This window comes from Cariama cristata, unplaced genomic scaffold (assembly GCF_000690535.1).
Source record: "Cariama cristata isolate BGI_N322 unplaced genomic scaffold, ASM69053v1 scaffold7523, whole genome shotgun sequence".
Lineage (NCBI taxonomy): Eukaryota > Metazoa > Chordata > Aves > Cariamiformes > Cariamidae > Cariama > Cariama cristata.
In genome coordinates, this window is record NW_009608916.1 from 89,777 (window position 1) to 113,928 (window position 24,152).

At 41.4% G+C, this 24,152-nt stretch overlaps 1 protein-coding gene across 1 annotated transcript in view; it reads right to left on the reverse strand.

The window, feature by feature from the left end:
• Window positions 1–23,904, reverse strand: part of TENM4 (teneurin transmembrane protein 4) — a gene marked incomplete at its 3' end in the record, with an annotated part of 106,595 nt that extends 82,691 nt beyond the window's left edge. Inside the window, exons 1-3 of the mRNA XM_009697332.1 lie at window positions 23,829–23,904; window positions 15,841–15,987; window positions 251–467 (exon numbers count right to left, since the gene is read on the reverse strand). Coding sequence (XP_009695634.1) covers window positions 251–467; window positions 15,841–15,987; window positions 23,829–23,904 — 440 coding nt within the window. The remainder of the gene's footprint in view (window positions 1–250; window positions 468–15,840; window positions 15,988–23,828) is intronic.
• Between the last annotated feature and the right edge of the window lie 248 nt (window positions 23,905–24,152).

The following is a 24,152-nucleotide window of genomic DNA, read 5'->3' on the forward strand; positions in this document are numbered from 1 at the left end:
TCCTTGAAATAAGAGAAGGCAGGAAAGATCCAACTGCCCATATATGTTGGGAGAGAAGCACCTTGTCTTACTGTCAGGAGATTGCAGATGAGGAGAGAGTCAGCAGAATTACATCAGCCACAAAATTCTTTGGATATCTACTTTCCTTAGATAATTTCCGTGTTCTGCATCTTGCTGCCATTCTATGTCTTAAAACGGTCAAGCAGCTTATGCTTTACTTGATACTGAATCAAAATCAAAATTCACTTACCCTCCTTCAAAAGGATTGTCTCCTGGGATGACATGAGTGCTGTCCTTGCCGATCAGGAACTTGATCCGATCGTAGAACGAATGCAAGCTCTGCTGGGAGATGGGGGCTTGTGTCTCCTGGATGATATCCAGGGGGTCCGGGGAACCCAGGCACAGCGCATTGACGTGGCACAGTGGCTGCAAGCAGCAGTCTGGGTCCATGCAATCCACCAGGCCATCTGCAGAAGGGTAAGGAAGATTTTAGGGCAATGGTAACATGGAGTGTTGTAGACTTCAGGGTGCAACAACTCTTTCCAGTGCACACAACAGAGAAATGTGCATTTACGTCTATATAGAGTAAGGCATGTTTCCTTAAAGCCCCAATAAAGAATCTCAAATATGCATTAATATGTAACATTAATATGCATTAATATGTAAAATATGAAAACACACACATACAGATGAGATTAGACCTTAAAAACAGCATCTTTGAGGTTAATTCTGGGATATGCCATTTCACATCTCAGTCACTCATATAACTCCAGAGCCCCAAAAGGTGGGTTTTTTCCTGTAAATATACAAATTACTTTTGTACACTGGTCCTGTTCCCTGTGCAAATCACAGGCACATTGCATCATACCACAGCTATCAGGGTTGCTTTTAGCATGACTAAATAGTGAACAAAGAGATCTATACATGCAACCCACTAAATAGTGAATAAAAAGATCTATACATGCAAGCCACTAAAGATTCTGGCTAGATAGATGAGAAAGTAAGGGAGGTTTTGGTGGGAAGGTTCCATCTGTTTCGGCCTTTGTCACATTTATTCCATGCAGACACTGAGTAACAGATGACCTCAAACTCTCAGGATATAAATCTTGTACTTTCAGCACCACTAAATTAATAATAACAACAATAATAGCAGTGGACACACATGAGAAAAGCTTGCCAAGCGTGCTCTAGTAAAATGAGGGTTTGCATATCTGTCAAGTCATCAGACACACAGACAGTACTCCTTCCCCTCCCACCGCCATAGCAGCATTCCCCAGTTCATTTTGAGATGCCACTGTTCATTGCAAACAGCTTAGTAAAAAGCGGTGACAGGAAAGGAAATACATAAAAAAAGCTCAGAAGAGGTTTGATGAAGCATCACATTTAGAAATAAAAGTTGTTAGCATGTAGTAGAGATGGATCTTTAAATCAGATAAGGGAACTGGATGTTTTTGTTCTGGGGTAATGGGATATGGAGCCCTTCACTTCCAACTCATCAGTTCAAGCAAGACAGTTTGATAGTGAATGAAAATTATTACCATGTGATGGTTGTTCAAAGATCTATGTGAAATGAGTGGTTGGTCTCAGTGTAGTTGCTGGGAGCTCTATACATCAGAGAAACCACCATTACAGCTAGCATCCTACTAACAATTTCAGCATAGAGGCAAGAAATGAATGTGCTTGGACAGCAATGCTGAAAGGTAGGTCTCTCCTGAAGTGGGATGGGATTTGGAGTTGTCAGGATTATTTATTTTTTTATTTTTTATTTTGTTTTCTTATTTTTTATTTCAAAGAAACAATAAATTCAAATAAGACAGTTTGTCATTATTACAGATTGTGAACTTCAGTTTCATCCCAGTTATATCAGTATGAATTAGAAGCCCTTTCACTAATGTTATTGGCATTGCTTTGAACTTACTGTAATACAAATAGGATGAGAATCTGATCTGTTATTATTGCTCTAGTACTTACAATGGCTTACACGTCATGGACTCGGATTCTGTTGAGTTATACCTGTTCCATTCTTGGAAGATTTTAGTGCCATAAAACTTCACTGGCAACATCACTTCATGTGGTTACCCATACCCAGAAAACTGAACAAAAAGCCTGTTCAGCATTCCCAGAGCTTCCAGCCTACACGTGGGTCAAAGTGCAATGAATATCTGCTCCATGTAGACATGCTCACACACACACAATGAGTCATTTTCACAAGTGCTCTGCACCTGCCATTAATGATAATGGGAGCAGTGTTAGACTAGCAAAAGTGCTTTCGAAAATCCCATCCATTATCCTTACCTCTGTTCTGATATCTCTACATCTTTATAACTCCTTGCAAAATTGCCACAAAAATTTTCAGCTTGGGCACAAAACCTACCCATCTGCCTTTTCTCTTGATGACTAGTGATAATGAAAAAGAACTAATTACATTTTATTTGCCCATTAAAAAAAAATGACTTGCTGCAGACGATTAGGCCAGTAGGATTCTGGAAGGTCAAATCTCAGATGGAGTTTGAGAGACCGTTCACAGAATAAAGACCTGCATAGCTGTAGTATGCTTATCCATAGCTACCTACTAGAAAAAAAAAAAAGAAACGAAAAAGAAACAAACCACCCCTGTTACTATATTGACTACAGTTTCAAACAAGATAAAATGTTGTAATTTTCTCCCACACATTAATAATGTTTTCTAAGGCTACGGACACTCTGCTGAGAGGATGGCAAACCAGCTGTACCATACCTCTTCATTACCTTGTCTTTATTCCGGGCACTAGAAATATGTTTTGGGACCTGAAGCTGCAAGACAGCAAGGAAATGTTGTCTTTGTAGGAAACAGTAGATAAATGTTTGAAAAACAGATACACAGGACAATGTTTTGTACAGGTGGGAATCCTGAGGACTTATCTGCAGATAAGCCTTTCAACTAATATGTTTCAGGCTTGTATGGAATAAGTTGAGGGTAATTACACCAGAGAGGTTTGTCACTGACATCTTAAAGTAATTAAGGTCCTTAAGAGCTGAAATGAGGTCTAGCTACTCAACTGCCTGTAAGATCAACAGCAGTTTCAGGGCAGAGCATTTCTTTAGCTTAGAAAATATCAAGGCCATTTTTGTCTGAGCCATGTGGAACAGAAAGAGTTAAGCTACTAACTAGATCATAAATAGTGATGTCTCCATCTGAATACTGTTTTCTTGTGTTTTTTTATTTATTTTATTTTATTATATGGTCCACAAGTGATTCAAGTGGTGCCCTACAGGGAATTGTAAGGAGGTATAATGAAATTGTACACAGCTATGGCTTCTCATGCCCTGAGATCTCTCACTGGATCCATCAGAAGAGTGAGGATAAAGTGAGATTTGCAAGAAGCTGCCTACCCGTAAAGAGCAAGGCGTTCAGGGAGCTGCATGGATTAATAAAAAATAAAATCAGAGCGAAATGAAACTATGCTTTAATGGTCCAAATAGACAAAAATGAATGTGGGAAGCCAGCACCAGCAGCACAGGAAAGTATAACAAGGTATGATCTCACAGAACAGTATGAAGTCATAATACAAAACACCTTTGAAATTTATAAAGCATAAAGGTGAATTTTCCTTAGAACTCACAGCATATTTTTCAGAAAGAGGTAATAGAAGGAAGTGAACATGGGATCAGGGACTTCTGCACCCCAAGTTTTGCAGCAGCAAAGCCACAGAGACCCATGATCCGTGTGAGGACCGCTAACTCCAGTAGCTCCCAGAGCACAGATATGCAGCACAGTAAGTTCTTAGTTACGGACTCTTTTATGCAGCTCTTGGTTTTAAAAAGTAGTAGCTCCCTTATTCTACATATAGCCATAATACGACCATGGCACTTCAGACCAGAGAACAAATGTGTTGCTGAACTATCTCCATGTGAGTTTTAAAGTCCTGCGTAGAGGGATTACAGTAATTCATAGCTTTAAGGTCAAAGAGGCTACTATGATCAGCTTGTCTGACCTCTCATATACACAGGCTGTTCATTTCCCCCCCCCAGAACTGAGTTAAAGCCTGTCTTTTAGAAAGATATCTCATATATCAAAGACAGTTGATTACAGTGAGTCCACCACTTCCTCCACTAAGCTATTCAAATGCTTAATTATGGCTAGGAAACTGCATCTTATTTCAAGGTTGAATTTGTCTAACTCCAGTATCCATCCACTGCAATTTGTTTTGCCTTTGTCTGTAAGGTTACCAGTATTTCCTTCTGCCCTGCATGCTCAGATGTCTTTTCTATGTGCAAGCCCCTCCACTCAGAGCAACAATCCATTCCAAACCTTTCCTCTGAACAGCTCAGGAAGATTAAGCTTCCCATCATAAGATTTATTTCCCAGCTGCTGGATTTGTGTGTGTGTGTGTGTGGCATCCTTTGATCTCTTTCCAGTAATTTCACATCTTTTGTTATGTGTGGGCACCAACACTGGACACAGAACTGTGGCAGCAATATTGGGTACAGAAGAGAGACCACTTCCCAACTTTTGAGTTTTTATACTTCTAAGGTTCACAGTAGCCTTTTAGCAACAGCTTTGCACTGAGAACTCATGTTGAGACAATTATCTCCAGTGACCTCTAAATCCTGTTCTGAGTCACTGCTTTTCAAGAGTCTCCCAACCCGTAAGTAGAACATGCTTTCTTTGTTCCCAGGGGTATTATCTTGCATTTTGCTGCATTAAGACACATTTTGTTTGATTGTGACCTTGTAGTGATGCGAGTCAGATCACTCTGTATCAAAATGATCCGGGTATGCTATTTACCACCATATCAAGCTTTAGGTGACCTGAGGATTTTAGCAGGAGAGATTTAAACTACATTCTAAGACAATGATGAAAATGCTGAACAGGGTTGGATGCAACAACCAGTTCCAAGGGATCCTTTCAGAAACAGCTTCAATCATGGATGCCTTTCAACTAACAAATTAATTTGGAGATCTGTCACTGAGACAGAATTTAAGTCATCTCTTGTGTTTCTTATTGTTTCCACATAATAAGAGTTTTTACATCTCTGAGACGTTTTATGCATCCTGTAGAGACACACGTGTCCTTTTGGCAGTCCTGCCAAAAATAAACCTCTTTTGTCACATCTCCTTTGTATAAAGCCATGAAATAAATACCTTTTGCAATCCCAGAGTTACCACGGGGTGAATCAAATCACTGCCTTTGTGAAAGGAGAGTCATTGGCAAGACATTGCCACATCTGGAAAATAATGTGATCAACGGTTTGCATCTTTCAGTAAGACTGATGTAATCACAGAATAAGTAAGACTGGATAGGACCTCTGGAGGTCATCTTGTGAGCCCTGTCTCATTCTCTTCAGAGAGGGACAGACATGAAGGAGAATGAACTAGGCTCAGCAGAAAACCTTCCTTTTCTGCCATTGAGGATAATGCAGCTCCAATTTATTCAGCTAAGATTATTTTTTAGGGGAACAAGTCCACTTTGACCAGATAAACTGCACTCTGTATATCACTAGACAGTGAGTTTTACTTTCAGATTATTGCATCTAGCTCATATCTTGTGGGTGGAGTCAGAAAACTGTTTTTAGAAAGATGCTCTGTCTTATTTTAAAGATTGCAAATCCACCAATCACAGAATCACAGAATCAATTTGGTTGGAAGACACCTCTGGGATCATCGAGTCCAACCTTTGCCCTAACACCACCATGTCAACTAGATCATGGCACTACGTGCCTCACCCAGTCTTTTCTTAAACACCTCCAGGGATAGCGACTCCACCACCTCCCTGGGCAGCCCATTCCAATGCCTAACGACCCTTTCTGGGAAGAAATGTCTCCTCATTTCTAGCCTGAACTTGCCCTGGTGAAGTTTCAGCATATCCTGTTAGTGAGCTCTTCAAAACACTACCTTAGACTGTACACTGTCTGGGAGCAGAGACTGTCTTTTTATTTTTTGTTCACAAAACTTCTGTTCCAGCTCCCAAAGCACCAGCACAACCCAATGAAATAACCACAATTCTCATTAAAGATTTCTATCTGCAATGTATTTTCAGCCTGTTCTCTATGCAAGCATCGCTTCATGGAAGGCACTAAACTCTAAAGCTACCTGTGCCTTCTTGGAGCAGGACCTTGGCCTAACAAGCATGACACTTGCTTAATACCAGCTAGAAAACACCTGATATTAACTGACTTTAAATACTCTCACTGTAGCAACTGGGACAGCTGCATTAGATAATGACAATAGATCTGAACGCTGACCTTACTCAGGAGTTTCACAAGATACTCAATATCATAACTGCCTTCTACAAATAGTCACCTGGATGCCAAATTTAAGATGACCTAAAATTAGTCAGCTTTCAAACACTGCTTGTGACTTGTCACTTTCCAAAAATTGTGCCCTTTATGATGTTCAAAATACAAAAAAAAAATACAGTCACCCAAACCAACCAGAAATTTTGAAAATCTGGAGCTACTGGGGTCAGTGTGGAGGACTCAGGGCTGTATCTTGCTTACCCTGCCCACCAGAGCTTCAGGAGGGCTGGAGCATCACTATCTCTGGTGTTTACCACACAAGGAGTTGCAGGATCCAAGCCAAAAGTAACCTTCTTCTCAAAAAACCCAACCAATAAACTAAACCTGTTCCAGCTGTGTGATGACAGAAACAAGGTTGGTATGCTAAGCACCACATCTGCCAGGTGCTTGGTTAAATGAGACACGCTCCTTCCCACTCAACATGCAGGACGAGGCATGCACTGAGCAACTAAAGGGGTTTTGTGACCGTCTCCTTTGCCTATAAGCCTTCTTGTCCAGACTCTCCGGCTTCCCTGAAAGCCTCCTTTGCTAGGAATGGATTAAGATCCTAAGGCACACAACCAGCCACTAACTGACAGAAAAAACTGTGTGCCTATTGAACACCGCTGCTTATTAGGAGAGGCAGATCTTTTGGCTTACTTCTAAACTATGATGAGATGAGTATGACATATTCCCTCCCTAGAACAAAAACTAATTGTCACGTTCACAGCCACTACCATTCTGCAAAATAATTACTCTTCAGCAGCAATGGGGCTACTGGCCCTGCATTCCTTGGGTTGCTGCTGCACTTGTTGGCTGCAAAGCACTCACAAATCCCACAGTAGTCTCATTCCTCTTTCAAGCCCCATGCAGTCTAGCTTCCAAGTCCCTCGTCCACCACCACGCAGTGCCAACAAGGTGTCAAGGGTTAGAGTTTCATACAGAAGCAAAGGGCTGGTTTTGAGAGATTGCTTCTGCAGTAAACAAGATCAGCCGAGAGCTAATAAAATTTCAAATTAGCTATGACTTTTCATGGCCCCACAATTGTGTTAGCTGATTTAATGGGCAGCGTCTTAGCTCGCTGAGATTGAATAATTGAACATTTCTACAGAGTTATGGATGCTGCAACAAAAATCTGTCATGCTAACATCAACAACAGAATGCAAATAACTTTCAGCTAGAGGTGTTATTATGCGTTTAAGGAGACTTTGACAGGTGCTGCATGTCAAGCGTCAGGTTGGAACAGGCAGGCCACAGGTAGGGATGGACCTGTTTGTACGCAGAGAGCATCCTGTGGACCGTGACGCACGTCGGGAGCCCCGGACACTCAGGCAGCCAGGAGGAGGTGAGCCTAAGGAGCCTTATTAAGGTAAATCTGGGGGAGTGTACATGACAAACTCAAGGATTGCTCCTGCTAAAGATCACGAGACTTTTTGCCACTGACTGCAGTGGGAAGAGCCTCTGTGAGAAACTCTATTAGGCAAAGCAAAACTAGAAAGAAAGATAACAATAAAACCCCATTGTCTTTCAGGAGTATTTCCATTGCTAATGAAAGTATAAAATGCCCTGATTATACAAATAATTGCATCTCGTCTCACCCAGTTGTTATCTTTCACTTTCCTTTCTGTGCCATTCACCACGCAACATCATCACATCTGTGGGGACGCTGTCTGTCTTGTCCTGTGAGGCTTTTGGTTGTATTATTGGGAGAGTTTGGGTGAGGAGGGTTTAAAATGCAGATGCTCAAAGGTAAAGCTAACAAAGTGTTAGTCTTGCCCTTGAACAGACCAGTTTTTACCCTTCCAGCTCTAGTCTAAACTCTGGTGAAACAGAGACTAAAGGAATGTCTCAGTACTTCTGCACAAAACACAAGTTATTGTTCATGTGAATGATTGTATTAATGAAAGTTTACAGGAGTCATGATGTTCTGCCCTGAGTTGAGGACTGACACTCAATTTACGTCAGTTGGATTTGGGGAATAGATAGGTTTTATGGCAGCGCTTTGCAGAGAACAATTTTACCTATTCAACAAAAGTGTTGTAGCTTTTGGCCCCTCTGTAAGGAATCAAAGGGAAACAAAACACAAACGTAAGGAACAATAGCAATGTGACTGTCAACCCCCTGTCATCATGTTAGCCATTAATGTTCTCTTTGCTCTTTTTATCCCACCTGCTCTGTTTTGATTTTGTCTGAATAAGGTTCTCACTCGTTGTGTCCTGGCTAAATTAGATTGCTGGCTGCCTGCGAAAGAAATTGCCCTCACATCTTTCTCTAAGTGCTCAGCATATGTTTAAAAGTTCAAAATAATATAGTCATATGTAATAGTAATCATGTATTTTATGTATAATGTTGCATGTATAATATTACAGGACTCCTTGGGCTCGAGTGCAGAAGCAGAGCTTTGAAGTGCTAGTCACTATTGAAATACTCTGCAAAAAATTTTTCCTAATCCAGAGATACGTTTTTGTTTAAAAAAACATCTGAAAAGAAAAAGGAGGGAAGTGCAAGGAGGAAATGACAGAAAACAAATGATAATGACCACTAACTGGGCATAAACCAGAGCTATAATAATGTGTTTAGCATCTACAAGTTCACAGCATCCTCCAACTCATCATATACAGTTGATGCAGCTGGCTTCATGGGTTTCTTCCTTTTTCCAGGCAGGCTTTTAATAAAGGCATTTAGCATTGCACAACCAGCAAAACAGTGCAGAAACCAGGCAATCCGTGTTCCAAGTGAAATTCATGAAGCTGAGCAAGGCATGCGAGGGCCCTTCCCAGAAGAGGAGAGACTAATATGAAGACAGGGCAGTAACTATAGGTTGCTTAACCTGATCAACGGCCATGCAATACTGTACCTGAAACTGCCTCCTTCAGGAGCCAAAGCACCTCTCAAAAGTGATTCCTCTCAGAAAAAGGGACTCAGAGCTTAGAAATTTTTTGTGAGAGCAATGGGTTCACACCCTCAGCAGCCGAGATATCCTTGTTACCAAGGTCTCTCACTTTCCCGGCAAGTGCTGCAAGTGTTAAGCTACTGCTGAAAAGTTCACCCTAACATACTCTGTTGACTGAATCCAAGGGGATTCAATCAATCATCTGAGCACAGCTTGGAAAGTGGTCTTAGATAACTCACATATAGGCATGTTTCTCAAACCCTGGTCAAGAGGAAAGTGGGCATGCACTCTATGCAACCTGAGCACACTCGGGGCAAAACCTTTGGTTTGTAAGACGATTTCTTGCCCCAAAGAGGAGGCAAGAGTTTGCCTCAGGTGCCAAAGTAGGTCTGGTAGAGCTTTTCTGAATTCCTCCTTTGAGCATTGGTGCCCAAATTCTGTTTAAGCATCTTTTCAGGTGCAGAAATACTATGTAAAATGCATGTGTAAGCTTGTCTTTTCTGAAGATGGTTCATGTCACCTTTTGTTACATCTTATACACCAGCAGTGCCTCCTTCCTGTGGGTAACTTCCCTCATTTCAGCAGACAATGGTAGGTTTCTTTCGACACAGAGGACACTTTCATGATTTCTTTCTGAATCTATTAATCAAAGGCATTTTATTAAGGACTAGTTAAAAGTACCACGAACTCTGCCAAGCTGTCAAGACAACCCACAGCCACTGCTGGACCCTCAGTTCACAACACGTCATCCTCTGTAATGGCACAACCAACACCTGCTTCTGGATGCTGTAATGCATGGGTTCACACCACCCTCCTGACAGCCCCAGTGCTAACAACCGGCAGCAGGTGATACCCAAGTGTTACTGTCCCACACAGAATCGGCAAAGAGCTGAAACCTGAAAATGGGAACCGGTCATTTTTTTCTCTTACTTGAGGAAAGGTTGATTAACAGTCATCATAAAACAGAGGAAGAGAAGCTGGGTGATTTATAACAAATTATACCAGCTAGCCAATCTTTTCAGGTACAGCAGAGTTTCTCATCTTTTTAGCAGTGCTTTGTGGTTCCTCCAAGATGACCCTGTTGTTTGACTGGATCTATCTGTGACGGTAAATGCTAATTTATGATGGCTGTTTTCCCAGGTGCGTTCAGATCTCAACGCTTCCCTTCATAAATGTAGCTAGCACATTAATGCATCACTTTTTATGGTTTCGAGGAAGCAGACAGCTCCCACACCATGCCTAGAAGACAATCTTCTTGTGCTATAAAAGCCTTGCAGGCATGAAGTAAAGGTTCACAACAGTGTGCAAAAAGAAAAAGAAAATATCAGAAAGCACCCCACCACCTTGTCTGCAGCTCAAGCATTTGCAAAGACAAAGGTTTGCATTCTGGGATTCTCCTGGATTCTTTACAATTCCCATTACAACCCTGACGCTACCTTCAGGTGTAACCCTACATATTGGCAGAGAGCAATGCAGACTCCTGCCAGCTCTCTAACACATTATTTGGCATGTGGTGGACAGATGGTGGACACATGGGTGTTAAAAAGGCCAGCGTTCAGTGCCAAAATTTCTCTTGCCAAAGAATTTGAAATGCTGCTGTCCCAAAGCATTATGCAGGTCTCCACCTTACTACAAGCACCACCGGATCCTTGAATGGGGCAAGCAAGAAATGAAGCGTTATTCTGTGGAGCTGCACCAATGGGCTATGTCACAGTTAAACAAACAGCATTGATTTGCCTCAGAGAACCAATTCCTGAATTAGATCGTCCCTGAAGTGAGAACTGGTTTTTAGTGGCAGCAATAACTAATACTCGGGGCTGTAAGGAAAGGCAAAAATCCCATGTGCAGTGGCTTGGTGGCTCTGACCTCCTCACTGCTCTAGGGTTGGAAGAATAAGGAAACTTTTAGTTGTTCTGGCCCAGGAGGATAGTGGGAAGGAAAGCATAAGGATTGCTCCACTTGCTAGCTCTTGGGTAGCATCTGGTGGAGCACAGACTGAACTTGCAAAGGCAAAACGGGGCCACGTGTACATTGGAACCCCTGTGTTCGTGCTAGGCTAAATGCATTGCATGTAGCCGTCATGATCGAGACATAAACTGAGGAGCAGAAGCTTTGCTACTACAATTCTTGCAGAAAAAGAGAACAGGATGGTTTATTTTCTTCATTCCCAAAGGAAGATCATTCACCAGGTGACATGTAAGAAAAATGAAGTTACTATACTTCTATGTAATGGTGTGCAATATGCGTTTGTATAGGCCAGCGTTATTTGACTGGGAAGATTATCTATCTGTCTATCCATCCATCTGTCTATCTATCTATTTAAATTATCCTGCAGTAATCACTAACACAAGCCTTTGGAAATGTTTAAATTGAGAAGAGGCAGCAGAGAACAGCAGACAACTGAACATCAACCTCTAATGAATAGGAAGGGTTAGATAATATGAGGAACATTTATATTCCAGACATATTTTTCATCTGAGAAAGACTCTTGCCTTTCACAAGTAAATTCACTTTGGGCAGAGTTCAGTAGCTGTTTAGCAACTGGAATTGTTCAAAGCGGGAAATGAAGGATGCGGTCAGCTCCACTTCCCAGAGAACCAGAAAGCTTTATCCTATCTGGAAGGCTTGGCTACTCTGGAAATGCCCAAAACAATAACAAAGGCCCTCAAGCGAAGTTAGTGTGTTGATCAGACAGAATTTTTAGCTCAAAAGAGCAATTTAGTTTAATATCTGTAATTCTCTCATGGTTTCAGGACAGTGCAGTGTATCCAGACAGTGACATGGGGAACTGGCCAAGTCTCTGGCTCTCAGTATGGAGGCAGTCATACAAGGAGATGATTTCTCCGGCGCAAAGATTGTTAACACAGCTTTTCTGCCCAATAGCATATCCGTGAGACTGTTAAGAATATCCTCTCGTCTTCCCCTCCATTTTTCCTGTACACTCTGTTCATAACAAAGGAGTCTATAAATGCAACAGAGCCCCTATTTAGCCTATGGAATATCAGCCTCTTCTCACGGCTTTGTCAAATGCCATTAACTCCACTTCCAGGACTTGTCACAGAAGATAATTTCCTTGGTCTTTTAAACCTTCAAACTTCTTATTTCAAGCACATGACAGAGCACTCGGTGAGACAGGACTACTCTTAGGTAGTGAGTGTTCGCAGCCATGAATTAGAGAGGTTATTTTCTGCCAAAGAGAGGCAAGAACCACTTTTCTCAACTTGTTTTAAGGAAACACCTCCCATTTGTTGTAATACAGGTGGCCTTTTAGGTCAAATGTGCAAAATCCTAGCCTTTTACCCAGATTGTTAAAGCTCTGTCACTGCACTGTTTTTCCTTGACTGATACTGGATGATCGCCTGTTCTCAGTTACTTACTACAACTCCTTTCAAGTTGATGGGCTTTGTGTCTAAAAGCGTAAATGAAGTGGACCTGGGTGTGAAACGTAAGTGCTAGCTTTCACAAATTACACTTGTGTGTGGAGAGGGGACTGCTCTCCGAGACACATTTTTTCTAACCTGAATGGAGATCACATTTCACTGAGTCTCTCTCTGAGTGACTCCTGCTTAGCTGGTTATTGTTTATCTGAACAGCCTCCGGATTTAAGAGGCAAAGACACCCTGTAATTTGGTACCCGTCTCCCTCAGGGTATGATTAGGCTGGGATCTGATGAAAAAGATTCTAGCTTCAGCTCCCATTACCCTGAGGAATTTCCGGCTGCAGGGATCTTGATTACCAGATGCTCGATACCACAGCGTGGGAACCAAGTTCCGATGAGCTCAGGCAGAGGGAACCCTCAGTGTGAACGGCCCCACTGTGAACGGCCCCACCAGGGTGTCCCAGCTTCAAGAGATGCTGCTCTGAGCAGAAAGTGGCTCGAAGGGCAGTGGACACCAAGCAAAAGTAGGCACCTATGAGGTGATACCTGAAACAGCCCAGGGAGGTGATGCCCTAAATCTGTTTCTATCTGCTGCTGGTACCCATGGTGACTAGCTCAGATGTTTGACTTCTAAAGCTTCATGAAAGGACTGCCATCTCCATTGCCTACATTCATATGCATATGAAGACAAATTCAGCAACAGCCCTGAAATCGTTTACAGTGAACAAAATGAACCGCCTTTCTCCAGCTCTGAGCATGCATCATTCCAGAGACTGCGATAGGATCTCAAAAGAGGAAGAACCCATAGTGCTTATACACATACTACACGCTCCTTCAAGAGGTCTACATCTCTTCAGTGCTCTTCGAAGCACAGCAATTTCCCAAGGTATAATGTTTGTGGTGACAAAGTGGCTGCATCGAATATGGGCTCAATTCTGCATCTAAGTACAGGTGCTTAGTGTCATTTGGGTTGCCTTTGGATATATGAGAAATCCAAAGGCAGATGTCACCCATGAAACATATATGTTTCCAGAGATCCAAGTTATTGTGAAGGGGAATCCAGAAGCCAGCTGGGGTACTCTAGGATGTCTCAGATGGTGCTGGACAAAAGGTAACAGACATTAAGTTGGAACACAGAAAATTATGATTAGATATTAGGAGAAAAATGTTTACTATAAGGATGGTTACATATGGGAGCAAGTTGCCCAGAGAAGTGGAATCCCTGTCCTTGGAAGTGTTCAAGAGCTGACTGGACACAGCCTTGAGCAACCTGATGTAATTAGAACTGCTCTGAGCAGCGGGGTGGACTAGATAACTGCTGGAGGTCCCTTCCAACCTAAATTATTCTGTGGATCTTCCACAAATGTCTCCAGCTGTCTTGCTATAGAAATCAGCATAAAAACTAGGAAACAGGTCCAGAATCAGCCTTTCTTCATGAATCCATATAACTATATTCAAATCCCTGTGCTAAACAAGGAATTCAGGCTTCAAAGCAGAAGGGCCTCACCACTGCTGATGCCACTACATCTCAGGGGTTGAAATTCTGGATTTGAGCCCACAAATACAAATGATCCATAAAAATGTAAAAAGATCAAGTCAAGAAGGTACATGTATTCCACTGTTCCACTTCCCAGCTGAGGACAGTCCTTAGCAGCAATGTACCAAAGTCAAAGGAACAGCATAGTGTATGATGGATTGTTTGTAAAATGGAATGCACACCATGTACATTTATTTTTTTTAGTGTACCAAGAGTAAAGTCAACACTCATTTGTGGGCTTTGACACAGGAATAAACTGTCACAAGGCAATATGTTACAACCTATCAGTTGCTCTGCTCTAGCTGTGTACACCACTGCTTCACACAAGTTCACCAAATGCAAGTTAGCAGCTGATGTGCACTAACTTGTAAAGATGTTGATGCCTTTTGTCTCTTCTGTCTACATCTGCTGTCCTGCAGGCTAGCAAGGCAACAAACGGCTCGTTTCAAGGTGAGAGTAACCCAGTTACAAGGTTAGCACCTTGAACCAGGAGATACCAGGAGATGGTGTTCCACCAACCTGCTCAGAGTCTGGTCATGCTCTTTTTGACGTTATACAGATGTGGACTACATTGTGTGTTAGGCTGGATTATTCCTTCTTCCCTCTCTCTCTTTCTAAAAACTTCACAGGGGTTTTGTTGGTTATTTTTTTCCATGGAAACTAGGATTATCCTTTGCTCTCTTTAACATATTTTTACACATCTGATGAGATGAACTTTATTGCTGCCTTGTGTCAGCTGTAAATAGGAAAGACGAGTACAGTGATATTCAGTTTCATGTGAGGCAAAAAGCGACATTTGTTTTACAGTGTGTACTCTTTGTATGGTTCTCCAGTTTTTTCCATCTTTTCTAAAGGGATAATTTGGTCCATTTGCCATGCCAGATGTGCAGAAGTATTTTAAATATTCAATCAGAATCCCAGTTGCTGTGAAGCAGATAATCACAGTCTTGGCTTAGTTTTTTTTTTTTTTTTTTAAACTGTACTGTTCTTGTGAATATGATAAAACAGAGGCTTGCAAAATGCAGTCTCCACTTCACAGTCTGGGTCCTGGCCCAGACTTGCGGTTTACAAAGCCTTTTGCTGAGTGACAACAAAACAAATTATGCAGTCTCCCTTATGCCTTAAATTTAATATCTCATCTCCTGCCGTCTAATTCAAACCTTCACACTGCACCAGGGTTTCCTTTGTAATGAGATAACTCTGAATATTAAGTTTGCATTACGCAGAGCTATTATTCACATGCCTGACATCATTACATATGGAACTGTAATCAATAAAACATGGTTTGAGAGGGATTGGATGGCTTGTGGGCACGGGGATCAGTCACTGAAGTCTCTAAGTTTCTGCAAAACATCCATCCCAAGTCAGCAGTGACCTACCAGAGAGCCTTGATGAAAACCTCAGGCAGTGAGGCCAAAGTTTGAAGAGTCAGGGACGTTCGCTGTCTGAGGTGGTCCCATCATGTCACTGCTGAGCCACTCAGCTGGGGTGGAGTGATAGGATGAGTGCATAGCCTCTGCCTGCTCTCTGGTATAAGGACTTCATTTGAGGATAAACAAACATCCCTCTTCAGCCCTGGCACCCCAAGTCCAAATCCATTTCATTTGAATTCAAATCAACTCCGGCTGAGTCAGCTTGGCAGACTTCGCTGTCTGTTCTCCACCAGCTGTCAAAAAACAAATCTGCCCTGCAGAAGCAAGCCCAGCTGACTGTTCACTGTGCAAGGTTTATAGGCTCTGCGAAGCCTGACATATCACATGTGCTCGTGTCCTACCTCCGTCGTTGTCTTTCCCATCGCCGCATGCCGTCTCCATGGAAGTATCGCAGCCCGCTCCTCTCCAGCCCAGCTGGCAGACACAGTGCCAGCCGTTCATGTCCAGAGTGCATCTGCCGTTGCCGTTACACAAGCCAGGGCAACCCTCTGCAAGGCAAACAGCCACACATTCAAATACACTGGAAAGACAAAGCAACGCAGCCTGGAAAGGGGCTAATTAATCAGTTTTTTCCCTTTGCCTTCAGTTTCTTTCTCCACTCCCACTTGGTGTCTTCCCGTTTGGAGTGGACTGTCCCAGTTTGGTACCAGGACAGTGGTGGTCACTCAATGGGCTGCTGCTTCTGGCTCTCCCAGGAGGTCCTCACAGCACAGCCTCACTCACCAGATCGAGGGAACGGTGAGCTTTGCGGAGGCAATGAAATTTTCCTGCTTCATTGGTTATAAAATCCTCCTTGCCCTCTGAGTCTCTCAAAGCATTTGCTATGCAAGACCAATATCTGGGGTTACCTAAATTGCAAGTGGGGTTAAAGTTCCCAACACCCAGTGGGATAAAGCAGCGGGCTTTCAGCAATACGGAGATGTCAGACTGGCGAGCAGTCAAAGCTAGCTGGAAAGGGAAGGCAGAAAATATTTGGAAAACACCCAGTTTCTCTACTCTAGTCATTTTGAGTGGGATTAATCTCATCCGGTTATAATAATTAATCTATAACAGAGATACCTTCAACTCTCTCTGTAGTCAGCAGAGAATCAGACTGTCCCATGGCATAAGTCTCCTCGTACGTGTTCGATGCCCATGCTGATGAGCTGAAGCACGCTCTGGAAACACCCCTTTCTCCCCGGTGACTACAGAGAGCCCAGCACACAGGCAGGCGTTTCTTTTATAGGCGATAAAACTTAGAGGGGATGAACAGCAAGCTCCCAGTCTGCTCACTAGGGTTTGATTTTCTCATCTGATGTCCTCCCGCTGAGATTTCCAACCTTTTTTTTTTCCCCCAAAGAAAATAGCAGAGTATTTTCCACAGTAAGAAGCGACGCGAGGGAGGCTGCTTAGCTTATACAATTCTGGGGACTTTTTACCCGCAGAGCTCAAAAATCTTTACCAAGAAGCTGTCAGAAATGTAAGACACATTTTACAGCTTAGGAAACTGAAGTACAAGGGACTGAAGTGACTGTCAAGGTCACTCAGCAGGACTGATTACACCAGGAACACGATTCAGTCTTCTTCAGCCCTGTTTTAAGGCCCTCCCTATTTATATGAGTGTTCTGCAATGCTGACACAGTTTGAGTTTCTTCAGGCCCTCAGCTTTGCAAGACAGGCTTGTTTGTGAAACTGTGCAAGTTATCCTGTCTGAAAGGGTTACAACATGAGGGTGAAGAGGTGTGCGTCGTCGTATACTTGTATTGTGTTGATTGACTGTATAATGCACGAGGGTCTGCCCAAAGAATCATAGAATCATAGAATCATTTGGGCTGGAAGGGACCTTTAGAGGTCATCTAGTCCAACCCCCCTGCAGTGAGCAGGGACATCTCCAACTAGATCAGGTTGCTCAGAGCCCCATCCAGCCTGACCTTGAATGCCTCCAGGGATGGGGCTTCTACCACCTCTCTGGGCAACCTGTTCCAGTGCTTCACCACCCTCATTGTAAAAAATTTTTTCCTTATGTCAAGTCTAAATCTACCCTCTTTTAGTTTGAAACCATTACCCCTTGTCCTGTCAAGTGCTGAGACAGGGTGTAGAGCACACCACGTCATCATGTGTCCTGCACTGGAGACAGGTCAATCACAAATGTCTTTTTAACTAACAAATCGTTTCGTGGTCAACTTAACATCTTTTCTGGGATTGTTTTTCTAACAAGTGACAGATTTACAAGGACCAAATGGAAAAAGGAACAAAAGTGGTAAGAAAAAGTCCTTTAAAAGGATCTTAAATAAATTTTTCATTTACAAACACATTTGTTGTATTTCAGTCTTTTAAAATGTGTATTCTGGGGGAGGGGTATATAATGTGTGGGTATGTGTAAGCATGTTTGTGTGTGTGTGTATTTTGGTATTTATACACTATATTAGTATTTCTATATGACAAAAGAGCTGTTTATAGGCAAGGTTACTTGAAATTCTCCATTTTAATATCCTGCCTTCAGTTACTTACAACAGTGCGAAACTTATAACTATTTAATCTGATTTTTTTCCATGCTACAGCTAATTTATGTGTTTATTCCCTTTGCTTACTTTCAGTACAAGCTGAAAGCATTCGGCTCTTTTGGAGAATGAGAGAGCAAGAAGTTATTAACCTGCTAAAATTACTTAGCTAGGTAGGTAGTCTCACTTTGGAGTAGATAAATTTAGTTTGGATGGGACCATCCTGATGGTAGAGCTAGGACTTTTTCCCTCTCTTTATAAATCTGCCCAAGTTTGTCTAGATGAAAAACCTCTGAAGAAATCTCCCTTTATGTGTATTCTGCATGGTTCCATTAGAGCTTAGCTGGTGCGTCATCATTGAGCACATCTCATGTTTTTACTGCTTGGCCTCTTTATAACCCATCCTAAAAAGTTCTTTTCTATCCTGCAGTTGCAGAGGCTGAGCAGGAAACTCCTTGCAAAGGTGCTGTGGTGTTGACCTGGACAGGAGTGCAGTGAGAACCAAAAAGAGTTGGGTGTGGACAAGTTGAAGACACCACTGTAGAAGGATGAGAGAAGAAGGGTTGGATACCACTAGATTTTTAACCCAACAAGTGGTGTTTAATTCCTGGAGCAGACTTATTATCTGCAACAGGAAGAAGATAGGTTTTAGAAGTTTTTGCTGGGAGTTAAAGACAAAAAGTCTCTCCTTTGGTTCCAAGCCATATAGGAACAGATCCGAATCCTGGAAATGGTTTAAGTTAGGCCTATGAGGTTTCACATGATGAAAATTCAGAGGGATTCCATTTTATTGTTTTTGTTTCAATTATATTTTGCATTTCATAATCTTTGGAATAAAGATCTCAAAAGCAAAGATGTAACATTATTAGACAGAAAAGACACTGTAGTGATTGATCACTTGCTCTGAGACTGACAAAAGCAAATGATCTATCTTCAAATGTCTCATGCGAGGAGTGTCCAGCAAGAATAAGGAAAAACCAATATATCTGTAAAAAACTAGGAGCTGATATGGAACTGCTTGTGCTGTACTCTCCCAGGCTTAGGAAAGGGGGAACTTGGAGTGGTAGAAAATGGCTGATATAATTTGATTTGTCTACTCTAGCACAGCAAAGGCTGAAAAGACTATGATTGTTTTCTATAAATTCATGAAACAGATAAACAGAAGGGAAAACAGCTATATTTAAGCTAAAGAGAATAATGCTGGCATAAGAACAAATGGACATAAACCAAGCATACATAAATTCTGGCTGGAAATTAGAAAGAAAAAAAAAATCATTTGCCAGGATCAAAGGAATAAACTTTTGGAGTAGCCTCCCAGTAGGAGTATTAAGGAGAAGAAACCTCACATATCTATCTACAGAGCTTGGTAAATTTGTATAAATTTTTACACAATGTGGTTGCCCTTGACAGCAGAAGGTTGGACTCTAACTGAGGAGACCCCTTTCAGTCCTATGTCTTTGAATTTTGTGTGGAATTCATTGCATATATGAAATGTATTTGAGAGTACTTGAAGGGACTTTCAGGAGATCCTATGAATCTTCTTGATTTGGACCCAGAGAAACTAATCCAAGCATCTCAGAAAGCAGACAGACAGAGGAAAAGCATCAGTGAGGAGAGGAGAGACAGAAGAGAGAGAGTATCTCATGAGATTATGCCTTCCCAAAGTATCTGTTCCTCTTCTTGACTATTAAGGGAATCCAGGGTGACTAGATGAGATATAAGCATCTATGCTGTAAATACCTGAAGTAGGATAACTGCCACCTGTAATTTCATACTCCACTGTCTTGGCATCTTTCAAGTCTAGAAAGTAAGTTTACCCCTTCCCAGCAAGGAGAGTCATCTCTTGTTCCTAGTGAGATAAATCTCTTCCAAGGAGTCAGAAAGAACTGTTTCCTAATGAGATAAACTCTTCTTCACAGATTCATGAGCATAAAAGTTTACAGATATTAACATTACAAGGTACAGCAAAGTATCAGTGCTGTGAAGATTAAATTGTACCTCTCCTGTGTCACGGGTTTGGTAGGAAAGCAGACAGTTTTCAGAAGTGATAAGAAAAACAACACAATTAAACAGCAGCTATCAGAGGACTCGTAACTTCAGAAAGCTACAAGATAACATGGACCAATATATCTAGGAAAATGGACCTATACGTACTACCATTTCTAAACTGCTTCACTGCATAAAGACTTGACCATCGCTAACACCATTGAGATAGGAACGTACAGTATTCGCCTTTCCACAAACAGTGCACTTCAAAGCACTTGATGAAAAGATGATACAAATAAACTTTATCCTCTCCTTTCCCCCATGCTGGGGAATAAAGGAAAAAGATCATCTTGTCTACAAAGTGCTTCTGAATACCAACACAGCAGGATGGCTTAATCCTCACAGATTTACACCACCATAATCTTGCAGCTCTGATTTCTCATAGCTAGAGTTGCTAATGATCCATTATTCCTGTTTGTGTTTGTTAACTGTATTTGGGTGACTAAGAAAATTAAGTATATGAATACAGCTTTTTGAGTCGGGGTGGGGGGAACCCTTTATGTGAGTTTCCAACTGAAGCACATGAAAGAGCTGCCGAAAGATTATGATAATGTGGGACATTCACAGAGATGTCAGGTCTGACATGCAAGAGAGAGTACAGACCATGGAAGCAATATAAAAAGTGGACTAATTTTGAACTGACAAGAAAAGAGTTAGAGTCAAAGGAGACTTGTCACCAGAGTAAGAAATTATCCTGCCATTTTAAGATTGTTGGCAAAATAATCTGCTCTTAATGATCTGTACAGTTAAGGTCTTCTCTAATTAGTCTAATTATAAACAATGTTCAATGGGATTTTTCTTCAAGCCAAGCCTCATTGCCACTTGAAATTGGACTTAAAAGATAAGGCTATTATCTTTCCTCCATTGTCAGTAGGAAAGCACTGATAGATGTTCTAGTAAGTCCCAATAGACAGAGGTTGAGCTCTGAAACGAGTAGGACATGGCTGAATGCAACACGTGAGAGGATGCAAACACCTGGAGCTTGAGAGAACGACAATCAGTAAGTGACCTGCAGAAGTTCTGTAGGACTGCAGGGGAGGAGCAAGGCATCAGCTGATCCCTGTAAATTATGAGAAACCCAGTAAAGTATCCTGAAAAATACTCAACTCTTAAAGTACCAACATGATATTTTGAGATGGTGGGAATCCAGAAACCCTTAATCAGATGCCTCCTCTAAAACAAAGATTTAAAACTTACCTGCCAGAGCTCCTATTGCTTATAACTGTACAAATGAGGGAAATGGCTGTGGTTAGACCTTGGGCTCTCACTGCTTCTCAGACTTCAGTAGCAGCCCAAAGAAGTCACCTTGCAGTCATCCCTGAATTCAAAAGTTGTTCAGCATCTTTATATTTCAGACTAGCAGTTTATAAGCCTCACTACAGTGTTAATGTGGTTATTTTTTAAGGGAGAGAATAGATAACCAACAATAGAAATTAATTACATTGATGTACCATCAGCTCCAATGGTATTCTGGATGGGGAAGCTCTCTCTAAAATCAGCACCTCTTAATAGTAGGCACCTCTTTTCATTTTAAGCATTAGCAGTGTTAATTAGGCCTTAGTTTAGAAGACTCCAACTGCAGTTAGAGCTTCTTGGTTTAATCATGCTGATGTTTGCTCTTGAAACTTGCCCTTCAATTTAGAAACAATTTGCATCTTCTCTGACTTACTGGTTTATTGTAAAGCTGTAGGAAAGATTCAGCAGTAAATCAGGCTCACCCTTGACAACAGGGGATTACTGGGAAGGGATCTCAACCAGAAAGATGTTAATAATTAAGAAAGCCAAAAGGGTATGAGTAATTTAGTTTTGAAAAACGCACACCATGCAGTTAGCCAAGAAAAAAAACATGTACTTTTAATGTTTTAGCTATTGCTAGTCTTTCCAAAAGAGGCCACGCATGGTAAGAAACAATCTTTTATTCTTAGTATGTTGCTTAACCTGTTACCCCCTGAAGTACTCTCTAAATATAATTAGTCTTTATTCTTGGGCATAAAGGTGAGTCAAAAGGCTACCCAGAGGAAAAATGACAGCTACAGAAGACTTAGTAAGAAAAACTAGACCACTGAATGGGTAAACCAGTACTGAAGGTCCTTGGGCTCAGGCTCTGCAGGTTAATTTCTCATCTTTTCTATCCCCTTGGTGCTTATCTTCTACCTTTTCACCCAACTTTCTCCAATATATGTTGAGATGAAAAGGAGGAGTCCTGGGATTTTGAAATGCAAAACCCTGAGATGTGAAACATTAACAGGACGTTCTGATCGCACTCCCCAGTGATGGTCCATATCTTCCTCTAAGGATGCCGTCACTATTACTTCATAAGGGCACAAGAAGTGACCCTCTTTCCTTGATCTAAGAAGGAGAATATACTTTTTTCTCCTAATTTAAATAAAGTCAAGCATATTTTACTGACGCTAAGCAATGAGAGAAAACTAACTACTACCGAACAATCCACTGATTTATAAACAGGGGTCCAAGGACAGCTACCAGTTGCTGCATTACACTGAAGATGAAAGTCTCATTATTTAAACTGTGGACGTTTCCTCATCATTAATATTAGTTTGTCTGTTTAAAGTTTTTCCCTACTTGTGATTGTACCTGAACCTGCCTTTAAGCCTGAAGGGAAACAAGAGAGAAACATTAGATTTTAAATTCATCCAGAAAAGTGAAGTCAGTAGGGCAACCATGTTTCTTGTCATACCACAAGAGCCCTATATGGCAGAGACTTCATTTTAACTATTCACCAAATATTTTGGCATATCTGTCCTTCTTCATCAGCCTCTCACAACTGCTATTTCTAATTGTTCACAACCTGAAAAGGAGGGTAATGCTATGGAAGAAACTGATTTGTTCAACCTGATTTTTTGGTTTGTTTAACCAGTAAACATATGATGCTGTGTGGTGTCAGCACTGTGTTGCTGTTAATGTCAAATCAGCCATGTAGAAAGATACTTGTGTCCAACTCAATCACATTTATTGTCAGATTGTTGTATTTAACTAGATGTGTGCTATTTCAATATTTTTGGAAAGCTAAGTGCATTGTGGAACTGTCTATTTCTATTTAAAAGTCCCAAATTAATTTAGTTCATTGCTCTGATTAATAAACAACTGAGATTTTGTTTTAGGATAGCAGATTACCTCTATTCTGTAACAGTTCAATTCCTTGTCGTCTTCATTGAAGAAAGACCTGGGTCCTAGACTTGCTTTACATTTGCAAATAGGAACATAGGGTTGGACTTCATTGTAGTTTACATTAATGCAACATCACTAATTTCAATAGACTTTGTGTTTTTATAAGACCAGAGGTTTTGAGGTCATAACGCTTTTGTATTAATTAAAAAAAATAATAATATATCATTACTCAAAGTTCCCATGTAAGACTTTGCAGTCACGGATCAAAACCATGAAGACTCCACACAGAAAGTGCACTCACCTGCTTGTTACAAAACGGATCACAGACATTTAATTAAAACACATCACTGTACAGGGCTCCTGCTGTATTTACAGACACTTTTGCTTCCTCCTGACTTGCCTTACCTGGGTAGGACGGGTGACGATGAGAGGTGATTTGGAGGGGAGGGCAGGGACAAGGGGACGGGTAGGAACACTGATACGATGTTAACACAGGGTTACAGCACTTAGGGAGGTATTTCCTACCTAAATGACTGGAAAGTTCACCGTTCCAGACATTAGGGAGCACTTTGGTGACAATGAGGAAGAGATGCAACCTCAACACAGCATGTTCATGGTGCATTTTTTTAAAAGAAACACAAAGACAATAGGAAAAATAGGAAGGAAGAGCATACCTTTCACTACCTTATCCAGATAGTGAGCTTGGGAGATAAAAGACAGGACATTTAAGGTAGGATTGAATAAGTGCATTGCGGCTTACTACGAGATTGTGCAGGTGCTAGAAAGGCAAAGGAGAGTTCGCTGTGATATGGAAAGAAAAACCTTGATTATGAGGAGAGAAAAAAGGAAGACGGGTGGAGCACAGCCCTCCTCAGTCAAAGAGCTCAAGAAGGCTGTGTTTAGGCATCCAGTAATCTTTGCTCATTAAGATCAGGAAGAGAAACAGGAAAGTTTTATATATATATTTATGCGTTTATATATATATATAGGTATATATA